Source organism: Hipposideros armiger, unplaced genomic scaffold, assembly GCF_001890085.2.
Source record: "Hipposideros armiger isolate ML-2016 unplaced genomic scaffold, ASM189008v1 scaffold_51, whole genome shotgun sequence".
NCBI lineage: Eukaryota > Metazoa > Chordata > Mammalia > Chiroptera > Hipposideridae > Hipposideros > Hipposideros armiger.
In genome coordinates, this window is record NW_017731401.1 from 5,383,555 (window position 1) to 5,404,304 (window position 20,750).

The 20,750-nt window shown below is 41.4% G+C and overlaps 1 protein-coding gene across 1 annotated transcript in view; it reads left to right on the forward strand.

Annotated features, from left to right (window-relative positions):
* Window positions 1-20,750, forward strand: part of MYRFL (myelin regulatory factor like) — a gene marked incomplete at its 5' end in the record, with an annotated part of 131,359 nt that overhangs the window by 51,559 nt on the left and 59,050 nt on the right. Inside the window, 6 exons of the mRNA XM_019640517.1 lie at window positions 1,541-1,691; window positions 5,141-5,336; window positions 7,399-7,475; window positions 8,815-8,925; window positions 10,624-10,714; window positions 16,395-16,595. Coding sequence (XP_019496062.1) covers window positions 1,541-1,691; window positions 5,141-5,336; window positions 7,399-7,475; window positions 8,815-8,925; window positions 10,624-10,714; window positions 16,395-16,595 — 827 coding nt within the window. The remainder of the gene's footprint in view (window positions 1-1,540; window positions 1,692-5,140; window positions 5,337-7,398; window positions 7,476-8,814; window positions 8,926-10,623; window positions 10,715-16,394; window positions 16,596-20,750) is intronic.

Sequence of the window (20,750 nt, forward strand, 5' to 3'; positions counted from 1 at the left end):
AAAAAAATAGGTGTTTTGCTTAGGTGACATGTAATAGTGATACACCATGAAAAACACAATTTCTGTGACATTTGGGATCAAAAACAACCTGAAGCAGTTCTGAATAGTTATTTATTCTAGGAAGTCCTCAATGAAAGTTTAAAGACAGGAAATTTGAAGCATGAAAGAAAACGCAGCCGTATCCCCCTGCATTTTCCAAGCTGTGGGCTAAGTACACGTTCTATAGGAGATAAGGTCATATTTCCATGTTGTTCTTACAGCCTGAACTTGATCTTGTGAACACCCACTATTTCCCTTTCGCTCCTGTCAGCCATGAGTGACGGTAGGGGACTTAAAAAGAAAAGGGGAACAGTAAACATACCAATCAAATTTACATAAAAATTATCTGCAGTTGAATTGTATAATTTGGAGGCATACTCAAATAAAAACAACTTGCAAGGATTATGTAAAAATAGTAGCTTGCAAGTGTGACATTGCAGTTATTTGACCATTTTTGACATACAAAAGTAGCAATTTCATATAGTCAATACTACATGTTAACATGATATTTTCTGTCACGTTGCCTTGGTATTAGCTTCTGAAAGTGCTGTCACTTGTCTTATGTTATTCTCTCTGCTTGTATAATATTGCAAGTTGAGCAGGACACCTGTTTTAATTTCTGTTTTGCAGTTGAGGGAAGTAAGGCACTGAATGAATAAATAGCTCCTCTAAGTTCAAAAAGCTAGTTGGACCACAGAATTTTGGTTCCCCAAGGGACCAGTAACAAATTAGAATGTATTGGTTACAGTTAACAAAAACAAAAAAACTAAAGACAAAAACCAAAACCTCAAACTGCCTTAAGCAAAAACAAACAAATGAACCAAAAAAAAAAAAAATCGGTGGATTTGCTGACTCCTGTAACCCAAGAGTTTAGAATTGGATTCCAGAACTCAAATCATACCATCAGGACTGGGTGCCCTTCACTCTCAATGGTGTCTTCTGCTGTGCTGGCAGACTTTCTCCTCATGTCCCCAGATGGTGCCAGCTCTCTTGGGGATGTATCTCATAGGTTCAAACCTCATGGAAAGGAGTCAGCATCTTTGCACCCTCATTCCCTGAAGTGCTGAGAGCCACTCCGCTTGGATTGGATTAGGCCATGTGTCTCTACCTGATGCAATTATTGATACAAATAGTGAACGCTTTACTTTGGCTGATCAAGCCTGGGTCCCCTACCCTCCTTAGGCTGTGAGTAGACTTCACTGGAACCACCCAGAACAGAAGTGAGGGGATACTGTGCCAGAGGTAGGGTGGACAGATACTGAGGACAACATTTCCAGCACATGCTCACCATGGCACCTTAGAGATCACTGACCTCAAGCTGCTCTTTTTTTACAGATGAGAAGCCAGAGCTAGCCACACGCCTCCTGCCTCCCAACCGTTGTCACTACCCACATGGTCACTCTGCCTCCTCCATGGCCTGTTTGTTAGCTCCATGAAGCTGCCTGTGAGTCTAGAAAAAACAGCCTTGGGAGCAGGATCTAACACACCTGTTTCTTTGCAGTGATGAGTACGAGTCACGGCAGCGAACTGCAAGACCACGACAGTGAGGGACAGAAGGCGATGCCTGTGGACCAGTTCTCTCCTGCTCTGAAGTGGCAGCCATACCAAAGTGTTCCTTGGCATAATTTATTAAATAATCATTATGAAAAACTGTAAGTGGCCTGAGGAACCCCTTGCAATGGGGCTGGAGAGTGAGGGGAGAAAGAGAGTGCTAACTCTCAAGACTAAACCCAAGTATTTGGGCTTTGCTGCCACCCCTGATCAAATGGGGTGGGTCAATGAGAAAGTGCGTCTTACTCCTTATGTTGTTGTTGTTTAGACACTCTTTATTGTTCCCTATAATGATCAATATTGAAGTTAGCTAGTGACCTCTTATCCTTCATCCTTTTTTTCCCTTTCCCAACATCTGATTTATACATGATTTTTAAACTTTCAGCTAAATCTCATGAGGCAATTGCCAAGCATATTCTATTTTTCCATGTACTTATTCCTTATGCTTTGTCTTCTAACTAATGAATAGCTGGGACTTGGGTTTCTGGCCTTCAGGAATCCAGACTTGTAATTCTAATTTTTATAAATTGTTATAATTTACCCACTAAACAATGGAGGGAGAAGCAATCTTTCAGAGATCACATGCCCAGTTTAAACTAAAAGCTCGAAAATGGAGATTTCCCAAATCACTAACATTTAATCCTGCAGTTAATTTAAAATTCCAGACAATACATTTTGGGGACCACAATACATTTTTAGCTAGGGACATCTTCCTCCCCCAATATCTATGCTGTGAATCAGCATTATCAAGTTCATATACCCTGCAGCAATCATAGTCTGTGGCTTTGTATTCAGAGATGGAAATCAAACCATACAAAATATCCTTAAACTGGAAAATTTTCATCCCATTCTTATATTATACTTTCAAGAAACAAATGTGGACTTGTGCATTATTGCTCTTAAAGTGTTCTTTAAAACTTTTCTTTACTCCTGAGGATATAATTTACCTACTTGTCTTCTAGAATTTTCATTGATTATAAATACCTTCTTGAAACACTAGAAAATGTGAATGGTTAGAGAGTAGGATTTTCAAGTAAAAAAATATGAAATGAGAAATGCTGGTCTACAAACTTGAGGGCCCTCATGGTATTTTCCACATTCAAATATAAGTTTTTTAAGAGTAAAACTTATCGCTAGGATTTTTATGTTGAATGAACTAGAAGAAAGAAATATTTTCTTTAAAGCAAAATCTAAGGAGTTAAATAGATTTGGGGAGTTGGTGTATTTAATAGGAGGCAGAAAGAAGCAAATTGCTAGTTGTGTCATTGGAATGTTACAACTTTGCATTTTAACCACTGTGTGCACTTAGGAAAACAAAGTCCATAGGTCTTGGTTTTGAGTCTTAGCCTTCATTTGATTACCTTTTGGGGAGTGTTCCATGTTCTATCTTGAATATGAGGACCAAGATATAAAACTGTCCCACATAGGCACAGTATTTTAAGTGACGCCTTTAATGCTTCCTATTCTGTATGTATCTGCGTTAATCGACTTTTTGAGGTAACTGTCATTATCTCGCTTCTTACTTGAACAGAGTTTTTTTTTAAGTTTATTTGAGCAGCCAATCTATGCTCTACTGATCTGGAAAAATAAGGAGAACACAAATGGTATAAACTCAAAGGTGTAGAGGTATATTTACGACATATAATTCACTTTCCTTAAGCAAAAAGGAAGGAAATATTCATCTGGATTAGAAATCAGTCCCTCTTGATTTCACTACTCATATAATTGAGATGGAAAATCACTTGTTGCTTCTTAGATTATTATGTCTAATTTGTCAGAAAAACATCGTTTCCCTAAATTACCTAAAAGCAATAACATTAGGGGATTGAAAATTTATCGTATTTTTCTTTTCTGAATGATATTTAAAAAGAGCTGTTGAAAAGCCAGTTTAGTTGACTTTATAATTAACTTTTGATATTGAAAACATAATTGTTATTCTTAGGTAAATACATATCTATAACCAGAGATTGGTGTTTAAGATTTGGAATAATCTTCAAAAGTGTGCTTGTTGGTTAATTCAGTTTCTGTTACAGCTGTGCTTACATTTCAGGCTAATGCTCCTATCTGAGCTGTACATTTTACCTTCCTCCTTCGGAGTTTTTGACAGTGAAACACGGCAAATCACAAAACGATATTTCCTTTTTTTCTCAACCATGACAGTTCTTATTACCCTCTGTAGTAAAATCTATACAGTTCAATCTATCTAGCCTTTAGATGAGCAAATGAGCAGATTAGTTCTAGAAACCTGAGTCAATATAAAGTTCCCAGATGGCAACAGGGATGTGGTCTTTATCAAATTCTTCATTCAGTGGATTTTCCTGTTGCTGCCGGTGGGCACTATGATTCCAGAGCCTGTGACTGATCAGCTACTTGAGGGTAATCAATGACCCAGTGACTTGATTCATTGGGAAGGGGCTTTATTTGCAAAGAACATGGAAATACTATTTACCCAAGAGACCCATTCATATTTTCTGTCTCTGGAATTAGAGGACATTTTAGAAACTCTGTGTTGTTCATTATAATGGCAGCCTTCAAACTGAGATCCCAGGATGCAAAAATCCACACGGCAGCAGAGAGCTAGCACAGCAGTTAACACTGCCTTCCGCCTCGTATGGTCCTGGGAAGGAGCATCTTTTCTGAGGAAAACCCCACATTTAGAAACCTTTAGGAATTAAGAATCATGTTCCATACCTACAACATGTCCAGAAAAAACTTGCCAAAGGAGTTTTCAACGTTTATGTTCTCTTCTCTACTTGATAATGTTATACATTTAATATGTTTTATTCTTATTAACATGTAAAATGCTTAATTAAACATTTAATTAAACATGCAACTTTGCTATTGAAAATGATTTGATAAAACAAGTAAAGCCAGAGTCTGATTAGCCACTTGACCACCATTCTATTCCTTTCTGCAGAAATAACCAACATAGTAGGTTTTCAGTTCTGTTACTAGATTGGGTGGATAAAAAAGAAGTGACCATTGAAAACCAGTATTCAATTAGTAGCATGCCTGACTCTGGTTAATCTGGTTTAAACCTATTCCTGGTATTTCTGACCTGTCTGCTTTATTACTACGACCACCAGTAGGCTGAATATTTGTTCATCTGAGTGACCATTTGCGTATGGCGTTGCTGATAACATTTAGAGACTTCTTTTTTTTTAAAGGAGGAAAGAGATAAATTCTATCCCAGATATTTCACAAGTCTGAGTAACGCAATTTCTAGTCTACATTCTTCTATTGTACGGTGAAGCCAAATTAGAAGTCTGGAAAGCAGAAAGGGAAAAGGCAGGCTGAGGAAACAATGCTTCCATTTGGCAAGAATTGTGTTCCTTCCTCACGAGAGAAAAAGCTGCGAGAGAGCCAGCTGTGTTTTGAAATATCATTTGCATTTCCTCACTAAAAATTCACAAAATCAATTGATTAAATATAGCAAAAGGCACTTTCTGCAATATACTTTCTTGAAATGTTTATGCAATTAATATGGTTAATGAAAGACAATGTGTAGAAAATATTTGTAAAACTGGTTTCTTGATTCCTCTTTTCATAGACCCAATATAGGATATCGAGTTGTCACAGACAAAGGATTCACATTTTCACCAGCAGATGAAGCTTTTGTTTGTCAGAAGAAGAACCATTTTCAGATAACCATCCATATCCAAGTTAGGGGAAGTCCAAAATTTGTCAAAACCCAAATGGACCTAAAACCAATAGAAATGTTTTACTTGAAAGCTTTTGGGGTTAAGGTAAGTTTTGTATTTAGTTCCATTTAATTCAGCCAATATATATTAAGAGTTCCAGTTGTCTATTGCTGCATAACAAACTAACCCCAAAACTTAGCAACTTCAAATATTAACCATCATTTATGTGGGTCACAAATCTGCAGCTTGGTTAGGGCTTTGCTCTGACAGCTCATCTCTGTTCAGGACTCATCAGCGGGAGCAGTTACCTGGGCCTGGATCCAATTTGCAGATGGCTCACTTACATGTCTGTCAAGTTCATGCTGGTCATTGGCCAGGAGCTCAAATGGGCGGTAGCTGGGTGGCGTTGGCTTTTCTGCATGTGATCTCTCTCTGGAATAGCTTGTGCTTCCTCACAGCACAGTGGATAGGTTCTAAGAATAAATGTTCCAAGACACAGGAAGTGGAAACTGCCAATTTCATATACCTGGGCACAGAAACTAACACAACATCACTTCAAACTGCAGTTTTTTAGTTTTGAGTGTGTAAACCTTGTACTTCTACTTTGTACAAGTACTTCTACCTTGTACTTGTACTAAATGTATTCTTAATTATTTTATACTTTTTGATGCTGGTGCCTTTTCATATGGAATAGTTTCAAAGTTTTCACCAAATTCTCAAAGAGGTCCTGACTTAAAAAAGTCAAGGAACCACTAATCTAGTCAATGTCCCCTCTTTTCTAGTTTAACAGAGAGGGGAGACTGAGGCCCTGTGTGTTTCACAATTCATTTAAGATAATCAATGACAGAGCTGGGTTTAGAATTCAGGGAGGATGTCTTCTGAGTGATCAATATGTATTTATTAAATTATTACCTCAGATCCAGTGCCTGTGGGGGAGGCGTATCCACTATCCACATATTTTATTCTGATCATTAATCTGAGCTTAGGAACTGAGCCTCCCAAAATGAAGTTAGACTGCTGAATACATCAGCTGCTCTTAAACCAAACCAAAACCAAACCAAACCAAAACAAAACAAAAAACAAAAGCAAATACAAAGAAACAACAAAAACACCACATTTTTCAGATTTTGGAAATAATGAGTCCATTGTGAAAAATTTGACTATAATTAAAAAAATATGAAGAAGAGAAAAAATGTATTCATATTTTGAATCCTAAGTTTTCCTTATTTTTTCTGTTATTAAAATTAATTTCATATTGTTAATATATTGTAAAAATAACACTACATGATATTAAAGACTCTATCAACTTGTTTACAAAAATGATATAGTTTTCTATTGCTTAGATATACCATATGAATTCCTGTAAGTTTTATTTCCAATTTTTTGTTGTTAATAAAACTGCAAAGATGGGTATATGTGGATGTTGAATCCACATATACCCATCTTTGCATGGGGACAAATTCCAGAAGAGGAATTTACACATCAAAGATATAATTGAACATTTTTATAACTCTTGATGTTGGTCGCCCAGTTATTTTTCAGAAAGCTTGTTACTGTGAGAATACCCACAAGCCATAGATGACAGGGCAAATCTCAACACGTCCTTGTTGTCACTTTTCACTAATGACACAAAGAGTTTGTAGTACACACTGAATAAATGTCATTTCCTGTATTTTATTTTTATCATCATTGTTTCTTCTTATTAGAATGTAAGCTCTGCAGGCATGGATTTCTGTTACTTTTGTCAATTTCTCATCTCTAATACTATAAGGTATGTCTGCTGCATAGGAGGTGCTCAACAAGTATTTATAGAATGAATGAATGAATGAATGAATGAATGAATGCACGCATGCATCCTTTGAGCTGCCTTGCTCCTGTGTTTGGCTCCTGATGTTTCAGTCATCTGCTAGCCTATTCTGTACTCACTGTTTACCTGAAATACTGTTTTGTGTTTTCATTGTGTAGTTTTACAGGTATTTCTTTTCTCACCAATAGCACACTGCTTTACAGTCAGGGCCATTGCCTTATACATCTTTTCAGTGACTTGCCCAGTGCCTAGAATAATGCTTTGGAAAACTTAAGTACTTGAACATTATTTACTAATGGACATTTTTATTAATAAATTAATTTATTAAGTAATTAATTTACTTTATGTTGTTCCACACAGGTAGAAGCCACCAATCAAATAATTGCTATTGAACAGTCCCAAGCAGATAGAAGCAAAAAGATTTTCAATCCTGTTAAGTAAGAATTTCTTTTCTGAATTCTGTTGTGAATGTTTTGGGAAGAAGACCGATTGTCCAATTTATTTTGCTTATTTAAAATGAATCCTACTGTAGAAACCAATAATAATGTGTTAATATTGTGAATACATGTTTATCAACAAAAGTAAAGTTATTTTTGAAATAATTGCAAAAAATTCCTTATAAAAAGCTCCATTTTAAAAGTCATTATTATTTTTATAGTCATTAACTACTGACAGCCTTGCTAACAACTTTGGTTCCTTGAGATAGATTATGGATATTTAATTTTTCATTTAATTCAGCACTATGCTGTTGGAATTAATTTCGAGGATCTGGATTCATGCTTTGCTTGCAGTTCATTTTTTCTTATTTTTTAAAAGCTATGTTGATAGATTTCCTAATGGATTCTAGAACAGCGTACAGGACTGGGATTATCCAAAGCGATATGGTGGTCCAACGTGAGAGTCCCCTGTAGAATGACTTAGGAGTGCGATTTGCTTTTCCACTGATTTGGCTAGGATGCCATGGAGACATCTCAGTGTTTTGACCCTGAGTTAGTCCCATTTGGGCTGGAAAATGATGGTCCTTTACCTGGGACAGACGAGGCAGGAACTCAGCCTGATGGTCAAGTGGGAGCAACAGTGTACAAACACAGCTCTAAATTTGCCGGGTGCATCTGGCTCCCCCTCACTCAGGCAAGCTCTGTGTGGTTGTCCTTAGGAACAAGCTGCCTCCCAGTCAGGCCAGGAGAGGGCAAAAATGGGAAGGAGTTCGTGAGGAACCCAGAGAAATTGCTTTAGTCAGGAGGCGAGTGCTATAGAAACAGTGGGAGAGGGCCGGCCGAGTGGCTCAGTTGGTTAAGAGCTCGCTCAAGGGTTTGAGCTCTGAGCAACAGCGGTTCGAGTCCAGCCTGAGCTGAGCAGCCGCTGAGCTGCCAACAGGTAGCAGGATGGCTCAGCTAAAAAAAAAAAAAAAAAAAAAAAAAAGAAACAGTGGGAGAGGCACACATGAAATACGTCTCTTCTCCCCATTGTGGAGGTAAAAGAACCCATAAGTGGTGTAGCGAGCATACTGCCCTTATGAGTTAGCAACTCTGGGCTTAAGCTCTGGCTGAAGGAGCATATTTTACCATTCTAGAGTTATTCTGTGGCCTTCCCTGGCAGCCATTCCTGGCCACGCTGTGGATAGGTTATTAGACATCAGTAAATGGAATAAACTGTCCTCCACAGTGTGACGAGAGCTGGGGACTGAACATACTTAAGAATCTCAGCACAGGTTAGATATGATCAAAGACTCCATATTCTTTAACAGTCTGTTGGTATTTTGGTCGTTTGTTTTAGAATTGACCTGCTGACCGACCAAGTCACCAAAATAACACTGGGCCGACTACACTTCAGCGAAACCACAGCAAATAACATGAGAAAGAAGGGGAAACCAAATCCTGACCAGAGGTACCAGTGTCACTGTGTCCGTCCTGCGTGGTCAGTGCTTTATCTGACCGGGCAGTGCCCTCCAGAGGCCCTTCTGCTCCTCTGGGCCCTACTAGCCTGCAAATCGGGCCTCCCTCTGCCACTTTCTTCCTTTCCCTGACTCTCAGTTTATTAACACTTCTCACTTACGCTTAGATGTCTTTCTTCTCCATCCTCACCCCTATAGTGCCCAGCCCCCACCCACTTGCCTGGGTTCCTGCCATGAGTCTCTGGAGTGACCACATGTTTACATCTCATTGTTGTCCAAGGGCCGAGGAGTGACCGCATTTCTCAAATCTGTGTGCTGATTTGATGCACTAATATGATGCCCTGAATCCTGCAGCTTTGCTATAACCATTTTTTTTAATTAAAAAAACAAGAAAAGAAATTTGCATTATGATTTAGACTTACGGTTCTCATCATGTGGCCCCAGGACTGTCAGAGATAGTAGCAACTGGACACTTGTTAGAAGTACAAGTTCTTGGGCTTCCCCCAAGACCAGCTGAATAAAAAACTCTGGGGGTGGGGCCCAGCAATTTGTGTTTTAACAAGCCCTCCAGGTGACTCTGAGGCAGGCTTATGTTTGAGAACCACTGGTTCTAGAATATGGGTTTTAGAGTTGGACAAAATTGAGTTTGGATATTTGATACTGCCAGTTAGTATCTGGGTGACCTTGAGCACATCGCTGAACCTCTCTGAGACTCATTTCCTGTTCTGTAAACTGGGGACAATAATCACATCCTATGTCTACAGGATTGTTCTGGAGATCTAAAGGAAATTAAGTAGATTAACTGCTTAGCCCAGTACATGACATGTTGAGCGCTAAGTAGATGGTAGCTAATAATAATAATGATAATAATGATAATAATTACCATTACTGATTTATTTTAGATACAAAGGAGAATTGTTCTCTAGGGATTGGAAAGTCTATAGAGTGTTACCGAGGAAGTTGGTGAAGTTTTTCATGCAGTTCTTAAAGCAAAAGTTGCTCTGATGAGGACAGTATTTTATTTTGACTTTCAAGAAATGATCTGATCTTCAAAATGTCTCATCCATGGTACATATTAAGAAGCAATTGAAATTACAGGATGAAAATTACCTTGAGAGCAATAGGGAAGGGTCCAGGTTTTTTACTAAAGTCACGACTAGAGGATGTGGGAGGAACTGGGTACATGGCCACGAGCAGGTTGGGGTGAGAAGGGTCCAGTGTGGCTGAGCAGACCCTGCTGGGTCTCCCTCCACTGGGGCCTAGGACATGTAGCTTGAGTGACTCTGGACCAAGGGTCCTCCAAGGTAACTTCTCGTTGTGCAGTGTCGGTGCGCCGTGCTGTACTAAGGACCCAGGAATGCAGCCTGTGCCAGGTCAGCACAGATGGCTGAGCCCAAGCCCCCAGCGGGATGTCTCCCCAGTAAAGGCTGCTTTGGGGTCCACAATACAGTTCAACAGTACCTCAGACTGGGCAAAGGGTGGACCCAGAACAACAGCGAGTAAACAAACTCTCTTGTTTCACAGGAGGGGCAACTTAGAGCAGAGGAGAAAAGCTTTAAGTATGCAATCTTTAAATGTGCAAACCCATCTAGGTAAATTCACTATTGATGAACTGTGGGCTGGTATTTGATTACACAAATTATGTCTCTGTTCCCTGATGTGTTGGCCTTGGTCTGCTGTTTCTGAATTAGATACTTCATGTTGGTGGTTGGACTGTATGCTGCTAACCAAGACCAGTTCTATCTGTTGTCTGCCCACATCTCTGAAAGAATCATTGTAAGGGTAAGCCCAGTTCTTTGATTTTTCTGGATCCGACATGCTTTTCTCCCTGAGAAGTGGAATTTGCATTTGCAATGTTTGAAGTATGCTGTTTCTTAGTTGATACTGAGGATAGTAATAGAAGATACTCTTATTTTCGTTTTTACGCAGTGGTTCTCAACCAGGAGAACTTTTGTCCTGCAAGTGTCATTTGGCAATGTCTGCAAACATTTTTGGTTGTCACAGCTGGGGGGTGCTACAGGCATCTAGTGGGAAAAGGTCAGGGATGCTCCTCAACACTTTTACAATGCACAGAACAGTCCTCCACAACAAAACATTGTCCTCCTAAAAAGTCAACAGTGGTGTGGTTGAGAAACCCTGGTTTTTACACTATGTTCTAGGCACTGGGCTAAATAATCTATATATGACATCATTTTACATAGTTTTACATTTGTATTCCATTCTTTGCACTCAGAGGAGCTGAGGAGCAAGAAGGTGAGAAACCCATTCGTGATCACACAGCTTGTAAAGGATGGAGTCTCGTTACAACCCAGTTCTCTCTGACCCCAGAGACCACAGGGCAGGAAAAATGGTGGGAAGGCATTCCATGCCCCAAAGTGATAGGTGACCCCAGGGGCATCTGGGCCCCTGCCTAGAACATAGTATTGGCTCCGCATGTTTTGCTGAATGACTGATTGGTCACAGCTATAGACGGGAGTCTTGGCATCCACAAAAACATGAAGCTGTTGGCAGCTGCAGCTGCAGCTGTGTGAGGCCAGGCTGGCCACTGCTGAGGAAGCCAGGGGCATGAGGGAACAGGTAACCACAGGCCTCGCAGCCCTGGGAGGGGCCGTGTTGTCATGGGTCTTTGAAGTGACACAGGGTGGACATATGAACCACTACAAGGAAAAGCGTTTACTACGAGCATGCCCACACACGCGGCCATGCACCTTAGGCCCGAGGACAAGATTGGCCCATTTGGGAAAGTGAGACTTTCCTTGCTTGCCTTCAGCTATTCTGAAACAAAGGGCCCTCTGTGCAAGCTTTTAGTCAATTAAAAATAATAAGCTACCTCTTAGTGGAAATCCTTAAACTGTGTGCCTCAAAATTTTAATGGAGGTGAGGTAATGATGGAAATGAGGTAAAACCCTAATGTGTTCAGATGTCCCAGGGTGAGGGCCGGGCTATGTGCCTGCCTGCCAGCGTGCATGCCCCAGGCAGCGCTTTGTGGGGCCTGATCTAACCTGTGGCAAGTGAGGCTCCTCCCAGGCAAAGGCAGGTGGGGCCCTCTCCCCTGTCATGAGCCAAGGGCATAAGGTCCCGGCCCTCCCTCAGCGGGGCTCACCTGATATAATCTAGGATTGCTCTGCTGCATTAATGGATCTGATTTAAAATAAAGTCTGGACACCTAGGATGTTTATTGTTTTTGATTTCTCCTAGGAAGGAATAAAGACAGACAATGCCATTCTTTTCAGAGTTAGCAGAGATTAGATATCATGAAAGTGCTGCTCCGAGCTGAGCTGTGTAACTCCTGCCTGAGCTGGGCAGTCGGCTAGTCACCTGCATACTTTGAATAATTTACCTGGTGTCGAGGTTCCTCCATTTCCTGCTGGCAGCTCCTGCAAAGCTATATTCTGGCTGCTGTGCAAGTTCACACAGCAGCAATACAAGAGGGAACCCCACTGTCTAACATGCTGTTACCAAAATACTCTTAATTGGCACCTCCTCATATCCAAAACACAATGATAATTTAACTTATAATGATAACTTTGAGAAGCTGAAAGTATCTGAAATTCATAGTTGGTATGAATGCTAAAAAACATTCAGTTGTACTCAGTATAGATCGAGTGTCATGTTAGTCAATGAATTTTTATTTTTTAAAAATAATTATATTCCAGATGTGATTGCTTTCTTCTAGCCATAATTATTGGTGAAAGAGAATGCCCTATTTATTCTGTAAATGTGCTAGGTAACCAAGGGTTACTCTAACAAAAGTGAGAAGAAAAATAATGGTAATAACACAAACCCCATCCCCAAACGGGTAATATCTTATTGATATAATTTCATTCTAACCCCAAAATGCAGAAGTGAAAATGAATGCAGACTTTGAAATCTATTTAATTATTTAATATTTAAACCAACTAAGAAAAAACCCCTGAATTTTAGAAATGGCAATATTGCTTGAATCAGTGAATTTTAGAAATGTCCATAGAACACATTTCAGCCCCTGAGATTCTAGAGCATTCCATACAAGTATATGCATCATGGGTTGGGCAGAGAGCAGACCAGCCTACATGCTACAAAAAAAAAAAGCCAGATGTGCCCTCTTAGGCCATGGCCTGGCTCTGTTATTTGGAGCTCCAGAATGAGGGAAGAAAAATTTGACAATTAAAGATGTTGCAAGGCCTGACCACATTAAACGGAGAACTGTGAATTGCATTTAGCAGATTCATTTTGAGGCCTAAGAATCATTCCTCCCAAAAGCATAGAGCCACATGAGGGCAGTTGTATGAGGGTTGGACTAGATGCGATTTCAGGCCTCCAGGAGGGGTTCAGGAGACCACGCTTGTCAGAATTCTCCTCGGAGAGAGAATGGTGAGCAGGACCCAGTCAATTCTTCTGGGCTGTCAATCAAAGCAGCTTTAGAAACATATTATGGTCCTGTAGGGTAAATTGACCAATTTAATGGAAATTAAGGTTTGCTCCAAAGAACAGATTTATTTCCCAGATGTGTGTTTTGGGGAGTATTTCCCCAGAGGAGCGCCTTCAGACTCTCCTTGTTAATGACTAGGCTTTCCTTCAGCTCCACTTTCTTTCTAAAACACATCATTAAACCTGGTCTGGTGCTGTGTTGCAAGCTGGATGGATGACTGCTTTTTTCTGCCTTTCAAAGATGTGCCAGTTACCTGGGTCCCACCCTCACAGTTTTTGATTCAGTAGGTTAGAGATGCCTAAGAATATGCATTCCCCACAAGCTTCCAGGGGATGCTGCGGCCCCTGGCCTGGGGACCACACTTTGAGTAGCGTGGCTAGAGAGCATTTCAAGGCCCATTTTCTATAGCCCATTCAAAAGAGTACAAAAATTGATTTCTTATGAGCGGCCTTCCTCAGCTCCAGCTCTGCTATTACGCTCTTTGGCTACTGCTTTAGAAGCCCAAACAAAGATAAAGCAGAGAAATTCCAGCTTTCCATTCCAAACTGGGAGCCAGCCTCAAACGCCTATTAATTTGTTTCCTATTCCAAGCACCTGCAGGGGGCGCCATTTACATTGTATTCTTTGTGCATGGCTGTGTCCGTCCCTCCCCCCCAATGGTGCAACTCTGCAGGTGTGTTTGTTGCTAAGGAGAGCAGATAAACAGATTACAGGTTGAATAGTGGTTGCTCTTTACAGCGGAAGTATTGGGGGTGGATTTGAGAATATCCGTCCTCATTTTTGCAGTGTTCCTGTATAAATGATTTCAATAAATTACCACAACCCTGTGAGATAGGTAAAGAAGACATTATTAAGGAGAAAACTGGTACAGAAAGGTTAAGTGACTGCCCCAAGGTCATACAGCCAGTGTCATAACATAGACTAAAATGTTCAGGTCTTCCCTAAATATATGAGGCTGTGGGATAAACTATTTTGGAAACTTTAATTCATTTTGATGTTTGATATCAACCAACCACTATAATTCCAGAAAGTTCTTCTGTGATTCCATTACAGTTTGCTTTGACACATTAAGATTCTGGATCTAGAGAAAAAAAGTAGTTCACAGAATTTATGAAAACATTTTCCATTATGGATGAGGACACCTCCTTAGGGCTATTTAGAACATTGTAGGTCTCTGGCCCTTTCCAAAATGATTTGCACATATTTTAGCAATTTGAGTTTTTATCTGATGAAAGCCAAGTGAGTTGTTGTAATTGTTCCAAAAAAATTAAACCTACTTACATCTGCTGTTCTGCTATCAGTTACCAACATAATAATAATTATCCCAATGCTCAATAAGGAAAAAAAAATCCATCACTGTCCTATTTTGTTTCCTTGAAGTGGCTCATTATGTTCAGAGCAGAGCAAACTCCATCAACATTTTATACAGCATACCTTTGGATTTAGTTGATTGCTTGCTATAAAAGGATTTGAGCCAAAGCCAATTTGCCATTCACAGCCAAGGGGGCTCTAGGGACCCTGCGGAAAAGCTCTTTGTTCAAGTGAATTCACACAAAATAATGTTCAACGTTGTTACTTTATATTCTTTCACTGCTTTTGTCTATCAAGTGTCAATGGTTGAGTCTTCCAAGCAGCTCAGGGTTCAGACAGGTGGGAATGAAACAGGAAGTCAAAGACATCTAAAAGCTCTTTCACTGAACCCTAACTAAAAACTATACTTTGTGGTTTATTTTCATTATTATTTTTCAATTGGTAACCCATGCCTATGGTAAAAAACATTCAAATCATACCAAGAGAATATATAGTGAACAGTAAATCTCCCTCGCAGCCCAGTTTCTCCATCTGCCAGTCTCCAACCTTGAGGCAACCATTGTGATTGGTTTCTTGAGTGTTCTTCAGAGATCATCTATGCACATTCAGGTGCTTAGTTTGCAATGTCTCATAAACCACCAGAAAGGCAAAAACTGTAGACTTGGCATCAGTGCTGACTCATTAGATGATCAGGGTCCCTACTGTTTTGTCTGAATTTCTGACACCCTGCCTCAAACACACAAAAATCAGATTCAGAAGGATAAGTCATAATTTTGAAAACAAATTAATTTTGTTGTGAGGATTTTGAGGGATTCAGAGATCCCTACTTAAAGGTGTTTGGAAATATATTCAGTGGGCCATGGAGAAGAGGGAAGGCAGTACAGTGGGAAATTCTTCCGCAAACAATTTTATTTAAGAGTCAAATCTCCAGAAATTGGTCTAAAGTTTCACCTGGATTTTCTTTGAAGACTGAATTTGGCCAGGGCTGCACCTAGGCCACAGCACAAAAAGGCAAAGTTAGAATCATTATTTAATAATCAAAGGAAGCATAATTTCAGCTCAGGATTTATTAGCTTTGTGGCGGGCAATTTGTTTATCCTTTAAGAGTGTTGGTTGCAATGAAAATAATAGTACATGTCTCATAGAATTGGGGTGTGGATTTGCACACAGCAAATGTAGCTGTTATTATTCTTCCTCCAGGATCACCTTTGTTTAGGGAACAGTTGAGGTGTATTCAATGTATTTGTATTGTCATTTGCTTATCAATTGAGTATAAAATCATAGATAGGACAGTATTTTGAAAGTATAAAGGGGCCAGTTAAATGCAAGGTATTTTTGTTTATCTGAGTTTTAATGAGCTTGTAATATTTTCTGATGTAATGTTCTGGTTTTAAATCATTATCATTATTAACCCTGAAAAGATAGTCATTTTGAGTTTTCTTTTTCATTTTCCACCCAGTATAATTGACACATTCTCAGTTCCAGATACATTCAATAGAGACTGGATATTCCAAACTAGGGCATGCTGAGCTCCTGTTGGTGGGGGGCAGAGCAGTTAGGGGAGCCCCCTGGCTCTTCTAGGGACACAGTTATTTGGATATGTCTGAATGTCCCATCCAATATATGATTCTCCAGTGAACGACTTAAAAAAACATTGTTTGTCTTTGCTCTGAGGTATAAAGCAATCATCTGTTCCTGCTACTGTAACTTTAATTGTAATATATTTATGTATTTTTCCAGGCCTCTAACCCTGGGCAATTTGAAAATGACAGTGATGCATTATGGCAGCGAGGACAAGTTCCAGAGTCTGTTGTATGTCATGGTCGAGTGGGTATAAACACAGATGCACCGGACGAAGCCCTGGTTGTCTGTGGTAACGTGAAAGTGATGGGGACAATTATGCATCCCTCTGACAGCCGGGCAAAGCAGAATATCCAGGAGGTGAGCATGGGGCAGGCCTCGGACACCTCCCCTGACACCTGAGTCAGATGTGCTGGGCACTCCTGGCCTCTGACGCCTCGCACGGGGCATCTCTACGTGTCGCCTGTGGTATGAGGCTGCTTAACAATGATGAGTGTTGAAGCCGTTAGGCATCTCTGCTGAAATTGTAAAGTGGTTCCTACCCAAGAGAAGGGACTTACCTGGCAGGAGCAGTGGGCAGTGACAGCACAGCCCTGGCTTCACAAGCAGGAAGTCTCTGAGTTATTTTCCACAGCCCGTTGCCCTTCCTTCCACGCATTGTCAGCTGCTGGAGGTTGCCTTTTCCTTTCCATCTCCAAATTTCCATCTCCCTGTGCATCCTCCAAGCACTGTCTCAGTCCATTTCCTCCTCGTATTTCTCCTGGACTTCTCCAGCCACTTCCTCCCAGAGTCCCTGGCTCCAGCCCTGCCAGCCATTGTCGGCCCCACGCATCATCTTTCTCTGAGCAGCAGCTAGAGAAGCTCCTCCTCAGCCCTCCGAGGTCAATCCCATCAGCTAAGGTACCAGGTCAAGGCCATCGTCCTCAGTGGAAAGGCAGCGACCCTGTGGAAATCAGGAGGCTGCTTCTCTACTGTGGGCTCACCCCAGCAATGTGACCCTGGACAAAATGCTTCACTTTGCCAAAATTCAGTGCCTTCATCTGTAAGAGGGAAATGGTGCCTCTCTTTCTGCTCTCACTGAGTCTTGTATGTTTTTTAACCCATTGAGATAATAAGTACTGAATTGTCTGGGCAAGTCACAACTGCTATGAAGACCTAAAGGATTATTAGGATTCAGATGCCGGGTCCTTCCTGGTTCCAGCTCTTCCATGATTTATCTGTTTTTCCACTCACTGCTTCTACCACTTCCCCACCTTCTCACTCACACTGCTGCTCCTGTATGCAGTGTGCTGGTAAGCCTCCTTTTCTCATGCTTTTTTAGTTAATAGGAGACTTAATCTGTAAATCATTGGCCAATTCTTCCAGACTGCATTCCTTTCCCAGTGCAAATCTGCACTGGTGTTTCGAAACCAGCCAAGGAATGTCCTCTTTTGCTGAGAGGATTCCAAAGAATGGCTGTAATTGTAGACTTTTCTGCTGATTGAGAAGCTGCGGTTTATGTTAGAAGAGCTGTGACCTGCTAGCAGATGGGAACTCTTAGGGCTAGAAAGTTCTCACATACATTTTCAGATCCCAGTCCTAGATATTGTGCTGTTGCCTTTCAGAGAGAGATAAACTGTCTGTGTTTCAGAGAATGCCAACCCAAACTCATCCTTGCGATTGGCTGTACAATTTCCCACCAGGTCTTATCTCAATGTAAATGGAAGATGACAAGGGGAAAAGTCCTCCACAACCACTCCAGCTACCACTAGGCTTTTCCCAAATCTTCATTTACCAAACATCTTCAAAGGGTGCTCCTTGGTGTGAAAAGAAATAGTGTCTTAAAATGACAAACTCCCCTAGAGCTTCTCAGATCTCTTCTAGGAAGCCTTCTCAATAAAGCGAAATGCCATCCCAACTCAGGCTCTACATGTCAGATTCTTGTATCCCCTTCCTGCTCACAGCAGCAGGATGGACTAAAGAAGGTCAGTCTGCAGCAGGAGGCTAGAGTTTTAGCCCTGATTCTGGCAACTGCTGGCCCAGGAACATTGGCCCAGAGACACCCCATGCCTCTGTTTATTCTTCTGTGGACAGGGAAGGATCAGGTTCATTTTACCCATGTTGAGGGCTTTTTCTAGTTATGTGAAGTAATTTTTAGCTGTACAAGGCTAAGCAAATAGACAGTATTATTATTTACTTGTAAAAGTGCAAATTATATGTAATTCATTTATTAAATGATTTCACATTAATATACTCATTCTTAATAAGCCTGTCCACACTAAAGAAATACATGTTTCTCGAAATCTTGTCTGTCCTGTTGGCCATTTATGACAGACAGGAGGGAAGATGGTCATATTGATGACGGTGCTGACAGATGTGTGAGCTTCATCTTCACTTCTCCCCGACTCAGTTTTTCCAACTGGTAAAAATGAGAGCCGTTCTTCCAAATGTGCTGGGAGGCCATGCCTGGTGGATCTGATCACATGCATAGGACTGGAAGCATGCATCCTTCATTCTTTAAAGTTGCATGGTAACCAGAGCTGGCTTCTGGACGAGCCGTTGCAAACATAGCGGCCAAACATTTTGCCTAGTACTGGGACCAGGGAAAATGAATGTAGGTTGCTGCCTTGTCCTGGTTTCGGTTGCTTTGCAGATATTAAGCACACGAGCACTCTGCATAGAGTCCTGGGAGAGGAGATCTCTGCTGCTCATCTGGACACATATCCAAAAAAGATAAAGCTGATACGATTGAAACCTGTGAAACTGAAGCACTGGGAAAAAGAAGTCGGCCTAAGAGGAGCAGCTTAACTTACCCAGACAGTGGCATTGTGCTTATTGATGTGTCTACAGACTGGAGAAGGAAATGCAGCTCTTAAATGGAAGCTGAACAAAATTAGGGTGAAAAGGGTATGCTAAAAACCAAAGGGGTGTGAACGAACATCAATGTCAATGCAAAAAAAAAAAATTGAGGAAGTTGAAAGTTGAAGGCGTCAGTCAAATTCTGCAGAGAAGGCTGAAAACAAGGCAGCAAAAGACTCAAAAATAAAAGCCAGGAAAAAAAATCAATTAAAGTGAAATGCTCAAAAATGTGTTTCTCCCAACCACACCAGCAGTGAGCTAGTTAAAGATAAAAGCATGAAGGGCTGGAAAAGTCAAACAGGCAAAGTCTCCCCTCAGGGCCTCAGCCAAATGTGGAAGTTCCTCAGCTGGGGGCAAGCCAGTGTCACTCTAGCCGCTCCTGATGGGAGACTGATAATCCTGGCTGTGGCCCAGAGCCAGATGACGTCTAACGAGATCCCTTTCCCTGACCAAGCTAGACTCCCACGGACTGGAATGTCTTTCCTGTGATGCAATTCTTGAGTTAATGATAGAAACCTTGGGCAGGAGGCAGCGTGACAGTAACAGCTCTTTGCATTCATGGTCAAAACTTTCCAAAATTGCTGTGGGCAAGATCAAATCAGACACCATCATTCAGTTTCTAGCCTCTTGCTCAATACACACAATGTGCAAGGCATGGCGTTGAGAGCTGGTGTGTGTGTGGTTCCTGAAGGAGGATTCCAAGAAGACACAGCCCAGGCTTCAAGGGCTTTCCCTCTGCCAAGTGTATACCTCTGGAAGAGCAGTCCGAGCAGTTTAAATTTAGCTTCAGGAAGTCTGCAAGCCAGAAAGCAGAAGAACATTTTCTTAGAGCAACATTGTTATAGAAGGTCTTCAGATCCCCAAGCAACCCTCAACATTTTCTTTGGCCAAAAATCTGTCTGAAATACAATGGTGATAGTACCACAGAACCTAATCGCTATGTGTAGCAATATGTCTTTGGGGGAAAATGCATTCAAGACTCCAATTTAGACACCAGGGGTCATTTCCTCTGTATGTAGCCTAGACAGCTTGAGGGCACATCCTTCTTGGCTTTCCATCTGCAGCTAAGAAACTGACACTGCCTTCACTTTGGACTCCCATGGGGGCTCATACTGGAACCACAGGGATGAGAAGTAGGCAGTGCAAGCACGGGACTCCTTAAGGGCGCAGGAGTGGGGAACTGGGTACACCCTGCCTGGCTGAAGGCCAGTCCAGTCCAGGCAGCCTCCTGATCGATGCCCTGTCTTCAACTCTGTTAGTGTCGGGGGTTGCGCTGCTATTTCACTACCTCCATTCTTTTTTTTTCTTCAAGGTTTTATTGGCGAGTTGGGGGGAGGGGAACAGCGTTGGGGAATCGGGGAAGGGGAACAGACAAGTTGCTGTCCTTTTTGTTCTTCAGTCTAGTTCTGGAGGACATCACTTCACTGGCCCATGTTGGTATTATCATTGCACTCTTCCTGGGTGAGGCAGATCGGTTGCTGGCCACTGGACGGCCGCTCACAGTGGCTCTTGGCAGCTCACACCAGCTGCCAGCCACTCATGCTGGCTACCAACCACACACGGTAGCTTATGGCAGGGGCTGCAGCCTACGCCGTCGCTGGTGACTCACGGCAGCCCAGCTCCAGGTCGAGTTGTTGTTCACCATCTTAGCTGTGGAGGGCGCAGCGTCACTGGCCC